General features: G+C 41.7%; 1 protein-coding gene across 4 annotated transcripts in view; it reads left to right on the top strand.

Annotated features, from left to right (window-relative positions):
- Positions 1 to 8,219, top strand: part of PTPRQ (protein tyrosine phosphatase receptor type Q) — a 429,454-nt gene that overhangs the window by 1,647 nt on the left and 419,588 nt on the right. For all 4 annotated transcript variants that reach the window (XM_077471954.1, XM_077471952.1, XM_077471951.1 and 1 more), the window contains exons 2-5: positions 198 to 464; positions 1,221 to 1,351; positions 2,490 to 2,619; positions 7,700 to 7,847. In XM_077471954.1, the coding sequence (XP_077328080.1) occupies positions 198 to 464; positions 1,221 to 1,351; positions 2,490 to 2,619; positions 7,700 to 7,847 (676 nt within the window). The remainder of the gene's footprint in view (positions 1 to 197; positions 465 to 1,220; positions 1,352 to 2,489; positions 2,620 to 7,699; positions 7,848 to 8,219) is intronic.

Below are 8,219 nucleotides of genomic sequence, written 5' to 3'. Positions count from 1 at the left end.
TTTTAAAGCAAAAATACATTTAAAATCATAAATTGGTACTTGATTATAAAGAAGTCTAAGACTTTTTTGGCCTTTAATATACATGCTAACAGTATATTGATGTTTTCTGCACCAACAATTATGCAATTTGAATACACAGATTTATTTTCTTCTATTGCTATATGTATATGCATTTATTGCCGACTTAATTTTTACAGGGCCTAAACCAGTTACACTCGTGGTCCCATATGAACAGAGCACACATGCGGTGATTTTGTTTGTCCAGGTGCAAGCTGTGGGAGTATATGATGGACTATTTATAATGAACACCAATGACCCTAGGAGAAATATGTATTTTTCACCTTTATATCATGGTACTTACACAATTGATCAACTCACTCCAGGCATGCAATATGAGTTTCAAGTCCATACTAAAAGCAAGAATATGCTAAGTACTCCATACAGAGTGTCTTCTGTCAGAACCTGTAAGTACAACTAGTACATTTTAGCTCCTTCCTCCTGAAATTTTAATGAAAAAATCTGGATATTTTATTGTCCTTACCATAAATTGTTGCTGCATTTATACTGCAAAAATATATATAACCATTTATTTATGTAATTTTTTTTTAGTTTAATGTTTTTTTTTATGTATAAAACTGAACTCCGGGCAAGCAAATATTATCTAGATACAAGTAACATTTGTATTCTTATTTTATTCTTGGTGCTCTTTATGTGTTTCAATGAATAGATTGCCGTTTTTAATTCCCCCCCAAGGAAGGTAAGGAACTATATGAGAATGTATGGTTGTTTGAGAAAGAACAGTCCTTCTTAAGGACAATTTAAGGGTGCAAGAGAACTTTTCCCTTAGCTTAGTAGATGTGGTAAAAATTCACAAAACAATAAAACTTTATTTTTGTTTGCACATTGGAGGATGAAAGTCAACAGAGCCTTACCGACTCCATGAAACCAAGGGAAAAAGTTAATAATCCCTTGCAATGTGAACAGGCTATTTGCCTATACCAGTGATGGCGAACCTTGGCACCCCAGATGTTTTGGAACTACATTTCCCATGATGCTCCACTACACTGCAGAGTGCCAGAGCATCATGGGAAATGTAGTTCCAAAACATCTGGGGTGCCAAGGTTCACCATCACTGGCCTATACCGTATCAACCCCCTTATGTGTCATAAAATATGTTGAAAATATATTTCCATTTTAATTGGGGATTTCATTTAATGTAGGTTTGGCAAGTCCATCTAACGTACGTGAAGGTGAAGTCACAGACACATCTATTCAACTGATTTGGGACAGAGCTGAAGGAGGTTTTCAGCAGTATGAAATAATCTGTATGAACTGCTCAGAGACATTTATGGTAAGTAAAAATGGTACTAATTTCAGGCTTAAAGTACAATTCCAGTATAATGCTAACTCCTAACATCTATTCTTACAATCCTGTGTTAGATGTTTATATTTACCTGTTTTCATGCCACTCTGGTCCGATTAGCTTCCCTTTTTTCAGCAACAGTGGCTTCAGAGAAGAGGAGGGAGCACTGACAATGGATGGGTAATTGAATCCTATGGGTGATGTCACCACTACAGGCCTTACCAGCCATTGTCAAGTGCCCTCTTCTTTCTCCTGCAGTTGGCTGCTGGCTGATACAGGTAATGGAACCCGCCAATCGTTCAGAAGAAAGGAAAAATGGTAGTCTGCCTATGTAAACAAGACAGATTGCTGTTCTGTGGAGGGGAATGTGGTGACCTTGTGTCCCTGCTTAGCAGGAACATGGATCTTTACATTTCCTTGGTTAAAACACCCCCCCCCCCCTTCCACAGTTAGAAAGCACTCCCAGGGAGCACATTTAACCCTTTGATTGCCCCGATCTCCTTTCCTGCCAGTGTCATTAATCTAGTAACAGTGCATATTTTTTAGCACTGATCACTGTATTAGTGTCACTGGTCACCAAAAAGTATCAAAAGTGTCAGTTCGATGTCCAATTTGTCCACCACAATATTACTGTCCCACTCTAAGTCGCTGATTGCCGCCATTACTAGTAAAAAGAAAAAAAATTAGTTATACCATAGTTGTAGATGCTGTAACTTTTGTGCAAACCAATGCATATTGGCCTAAATTGATGAAGAAATTAGATTTTAAATTTTTTTTTATTTGGTGTGTTTTTAAGCAGAAAGTAAAAAATATTGTCTTTTTTTGTATATAGCACAAAAAATAAAAACGGCAGAGGTGATCAAATACCACCAAAAGAAAGCTCTATTTGTGGGAAAAAAAGGACATACATTTTATTTGGGTACGGCATCTCAAATAGCAAATAGCAAATTATATTTTGTGTAATGACGTGTTTTTTAATGTTAAAACTAATGTAGCATTTTAGTTTATGTATACTGTATATTGAAATTGTTTGATTTTGTGAACAGTTTTCAGATGAATGCTTTCTAACATATACTTTATTATGGTATGCTGTCTTTAAAATACATGTGATGCTCCCTAATTTCAGGTTCAGAAAGTCACGCAAGAAAAGGCCATGTTTGCACAATTAGTACCTGGAACAATTTATTCTTTCCAAGTGTCTACAGAAAAAGAGCTGTTTCGAGACAGTCTACACGTTACAATAGAAATTCAAACATGTAAGTAGTTTATATTTATTGTTGATCCCCTTTTCCTAGCATTGGCATCATTATACAAGAAATACAGTTTAAATTGTAGTATAATAATAATAATAATAATATTTAATAATATTAATATGTATTATATAACATAAATATAGCTCTCTGGGACTTTTAATACTATGCAAACCCATTTTCATAATTTTTGCTCCTCTAGCAAAAGCGACTAGGCTTGGTGTCCCACAAAATCAGGCTTCATAGACACACAAGATGAGTCAGGTCTAGTCTGTAAAGACTTACAGAGTTTGCACAATCATTGTCAATGTGCCTAACCTACAACTAGAAAAGTAGGGCACACTTGAGATCTTTGCTAGCAGTGCTATTTCAGGTATATAGACCCATTGCAGGTGAACTGTAAGTACACAGTGCATTATTCAACCAACAAAAATTGTGCAAAACAATGACCACCTGGTATTATTCTACTACTAAACGAACCTTTTATTATTAATGAGAATGTTTTACTGATAGTCAGCAACTGTCACAGACGGCTCACAAAGACTGTCAGACGGACTGCTTGCATGTTAATGCACACCATTCTTCTTGTGTTCTGTATACTGCCAAAGCTGCACTTATTTACCATTGTTGATCCCATAATAAATTGCTGTATTCAAAAGCACAGCTTAATAGCTCTAAAGCATGTAAATCCCTTACCGCACAAAAATCGCTATGCAAAACACTAAGGCCGCGTACACACGCGCGGACTGTTTGCCCAACCTTGTTCGTCAAACAGTTTCGGCAAACAGTCCGCTCAAAATTTGCATGAGTGGACTTGCCCACACACGAGCGGACTGTTTCAGCGAACTGTTTGCCAAACAGTTCGCTCAACTTTTGAAATGAACGGACTCGCCCACGTAAGGAGGAGGCAAATCCGCCCATTTCGAGCGCATGTACAGGTAGGCGGGGCCCGCGAAGGAGACGTCGCGGGCTCCACCGCCTGGAATGGGCTTAAAGGGGAACCCCAACGCCGAAAAAAATCGGCGTGGGGGTTCCCCCAAAGTCCACACCAGACCCTTGTCCGAGCACGCTACCCGGCCGGCCAGGAAAGGGGGGCGAGCGAGCGCGCCCCCCCTCCTGAGCCGTACCAGGCCGCGTGCCCTCAACATGGGGGGGTGCCTTGGGGAAGGGGGGGCCGCGCGGCCCCCCCACCCCAAAGCACCTTGTCCCCATGTTGATGAGGACAAGGGCCTCTTCCCGACAACCCTGGCCGTTGGTTGTCGGGGTCTGCGGGCGGGGGGCTTATCGGAATCCGGGAGCCCCCTTTAAGAAGGGGGCCCCCGGATACCGGCCCCCCACCCTATGTGAATGAGTATGGGGTACAATGTACCCCTACCCATTCACCTGTGAAATAAAGTACAAAAAAAAACACAACACAGGGAAAAAATATTTTATTGCACAGCTCCGGGGGTCTTCCGTCTTCGGGGGTCTTCTCGCCGGACTCCTCCGCTATCTGTGTGTAGCTCTTTTACTAGCGGAGGAGTCCGGCTTTCTTCCTCCCCGCCGCCGGCCTCTTCTCCTGACTTCGGGGGTCTTGTCCCCCTCTTCGGTTCTTCTGCCGGGCCACCGCGCCTTCTTGTAGCTCTTTTGCAGGCGGTGGCCCGGTCTTCTGTCGCCGCTGCCTTCCGTTCTTCTGTCGCCGCCTTCGGTTCTTCTGCCGGGCCACCGCGCCTTCTTGTAGCTCTTTTACAGGCGGTGGCCCGGTCTTCTGTCGCCGCTGTCGTCGCCGCCGCCTTCCGTTCTTGTTCTTCTTCTTGTTCTTCTTCTTCTTCTCCTGGAGATGTTGACTCGACGAGCTCTCCGGCCGGAATGCCAGAGCCGCGCTGTGCGGTCACTTATATAGTGACAATGGGGCGGCCCCCCCTTCCCCAAGGCACCCCCCCATGTTGAGGGCACGCGGCCTGGTACGGCTCAGGAGGGGGGGCGCGCTCGCTCGCCCCCCTTTCCTGGCCGGCTGGGTAGCGTGCTCGGACAAGGGTCTGGTGTGGACTTTGGGGGAACCCCCACGCCGATTTTTTTCGGCGTTCGGGTTCCCCTTTAAGCCCATTCCAGGCGGCGGAGCCCGCGACGTCTCCCTTGCGGGCCCCGCCTACCTGTACACGCGCTCGAAATGGGCGGACTTTCCGAGCGGGAACAGTTTGCTCATTTCGAAAGTAGCCTACACACGGGCGGACTGTTCGCTCAAACACAGTTTCAGCGGACAGTTTTTCGGAATTTCCGAAAGACTTTGTCCGTCCAACTGTCCGCTGAAACTGTCCGCTGAAAGCCCACACACGGGCGGACTGTCCGCCCAAACACTGTTCAGCGGACAAGGTTGGGCGAACAGTCCGCCCGTGTGTACGCGGCCTAACAGCAAAAAATAAAAATACCAAAAAAAGAAACAAAAAAAGACTGAAATATATATATACGAATTAAGTGTCACGCAACATATCATTAATACACTATATTACCAAAAGTATTGGGACACCTGTCTTTACACACACATGAACAGCATGGTATCCCAGTCTTAGTCCATAAGGTTCAATATTGAGTTGACCTACCCTTTGCAGCTATAACAACTTGAACTCTTCTAGGAAGACTGTCTACAAGGTTTAGGAGTGTGTCTATGGGAATATTTGACCATTTTTCCAGAAGCACATTTATGAGATCTGGCACTGGTGTTAGATGAGAAGGCCTGGCTTGCAGTCTCCACTTTAATTCATCCTAAAGGTGTTCTATCGAGTTGAGGTCAGGACTGTGTACAGGCCAGTCAAGTTCCTCTACCCCGAACTTGCTCATCCATGTCTTTTTCAACCTTGCTTTGTGCACTGGTCCAAATCATTTGGTGCGGGGAGATTATGGTGGGGAGTTGTTTTTTATGGGTTGGGCTGGGCCCCTTAGTTCCAGTGAAGGGAACTCTTAAGGCATCAGCATACCAAGACATTTTGGACAATTTCATGCTCCCAACTTTGTCGGAAAAGTTTGGGGATGGCCCCTTCCTGTTCCAACATGACTGCGCACCAGTGCACAAAGAAAGTGCATAAAATGCATAAAGACATGGATGAGTGAGTTTGGGATGGAGGAACTTGACTGACCCGCACAGTGCCCTGACCTCAACGTGAAAGAATACCTTTGGAATGAATTAGAGTGGAGACTGTGAGCCAGGCCTTTTTGTCTACATAAGTGCCTGACCTCACAAATGCACTTCTGGAAGAATGGTCAAATATTCCCATAGGCACACGTCTAAACCTTATGGACAGCCTTCCCAGTGATTTGAAGCTCTTATAGCTGCAAAGGGTGGGCCAACTCAATATTGAACCCTGTGGACTAAGACTGGGATGCCATTAAATTGCATGTGCCAGTAAAGGCATGTGTCTCAATATTTTTGGTAAAATAGTGTATGTTTCTTTGCTGTGGTCCACTAACAGCCAAGGGTACCTGAGGTGGAATTGAATGTACATACATATCAGAAAAATATATCTGGAATGTCAAACAATTATGATGCTCAAACCTCCTATGAGGCCCTCATGTCATCACAGGCCACTTGAAGTGGGTCAGTATGCACTTCAGCCATAGATTGTAAGCTCTGATGAGCAGATCCCTCTGATTCCTCCTGTATTGAATTGTATTGTAACTGTACTTGTCTGCCTTCATGTTGTAAAGCGCAGTGAAAACTGTTGCCACGATATAAATCCTGTATAATAATAATAATAATAATATACATGAGGACCAAGGACAGCAACTGGCTTTCCTATTGACAGTGTAGGATTGGCCATTCATACACTGAGCTTAAGTTGAGAATTTAACGCATTAATATATAAGAGACAAGTAAGAACTTGTCGATGCAGGTGCTATGTCTGGAAATCTGGACTTTCAGAGAATAGCTAGCTTACTCATACACATGTTAAATGTTAGACTTGTGCACAACGGAACATTTTGTTTAGTTTTGTTTCGTTGTCATTCATAAAATACATAATTTCGTTCTATTATATACGTTATGTTACAGTAATTCGTTTTCGGATAATTTGTTATTTCTGTAGCGTGTCGATATTCGTTATACTGAATCTCGAATCATGTCGAATTCATTCGTTATATCCACTATAATTTCTTTTGTATTAGTTGAAATTCTATATTTATGTATGTATAATGTGATAATCGTGATAATGATTCATAGTTTGTAAAGTCGTTTGTTTATTGAATCTATTAACACACACAATGACAATATCTCTTCTCCTCGGCTCAAATACAATACAACACCCTTCTCACTCAGTTCTCAGGAATGCACTTTGCCAGTAATCCAATCTCCAGCACAAAATTAATCAGCTGATTTAACTGTTGACATTTTGTTTCATTAGATCTTTAACCAATTACCAAATCATGTCCAATTCATTCGTTATATTCGCTATAATTTCTTTTGCATTAGTTTAAATTCCTTATTTTTTTATTCGTACATTCGGATACATCCGAATGTCTGGAAGATGCAAAATTCAGCTGAATTTCGATTCATTACAAAACAAATTGCACATGTCTATTAATTGTTAATCTAATTCTTCATTGATGCTGAGCAGTGCTGCGGTATAACATTTCTATCTACTCCTAAATTTTTTTCTTAACATTTTATAAGTCTGATAGTGACATTTTATATATTTCCTCATAATGCTGTGATATGTGCTTATATTGTTGGAAACAAATGCTGAAGTCTCGGTCCGCAGTGCCGCGACCTGAAAGTCATGCGACTTGCAGTGCGACTTTCCCAGACGACTTCCTGGCGAATTGAGTACTACTTTGATAGAAGTATAGAATAGAAGTCCTATAGAAGTCGCCTTGAAGTAATACAGGAACCTTTTCTAAAGTCGGAGCGACTTGGGTAGTGCTAATTAAGACCGCTTTCATTGACTAACATTGCATTTGACATGTCAGGCGACTTGAGGTCTCACAAGTTGGATCCCAAGTCGTGGCAGTGTGAACCCAGCCTAAAATATTACCTTCATACAGGAAGATCTTTTGCTTTTTAACACTAAAACAATATGAGGAGGTTTTCATGTTCTTGTTTTTTTTCTTTACCAAGCTCCTAGCATAGTTGGCAGTATCAGCTTCGTTGTGACTACAGACTCAGTAAATGTCACTTGGCAAATGTGTGGACAGTTTGATGGATATAGTATTTCCTTAACTTCTGAAACTATCAACACAACAGAAACTGTGCAACAATCTAAAAGGTATTTTTTAAGACTTTATTTTTTTTTAAAAACTCTGGCAACTATGATGTTGTAAATTTGTTCATGTAAGCACACTAGCAAGCTCATTCATAAATAGTGCAAAGTGCTATTGGCATAGTGAGGCATTCCATAGCAGTTAAACAGGATTAATTAAATCAACCTAATACCCAACTTATCCAAAGCTACCATTTCACTGATATCAACCACCTTGACCCCTTTAAGTCTGGCATTTGCCTGCAGATACCCTCCTAAAATTCAATGATGAATTATTACCTTATTGCATGCAGCAGATCCATTAATTAGTATTGATAACATTTTTGATAATTGCGCAGAGGGTATCTCATCCACAGAACAAACAGAGAAAAATCTCAG

The sequence above is a fragment of the Lithobates pipiens genome, unplaced genomic scaffold (assembly GCF_037356315.1).
Source record: "Lithobates pipiens isolate NorthernLeopardFrog02 unplaced genomic scaffold, aLitPip1_a1.2 Scaffold_8, whole genome shotgun sequence".
NCBI classification, from domain to species: Eukaryota; Metazoa; Chordata; class Amphibia; order Anura; family Ranidae; genus Lithobates; species Lithobates pipiens.
The sequence above is the reverse complement of the archived record's forward strand: the minus strand, read 5'-3'. Positions and strand labels throughout refer to the sequence as shown.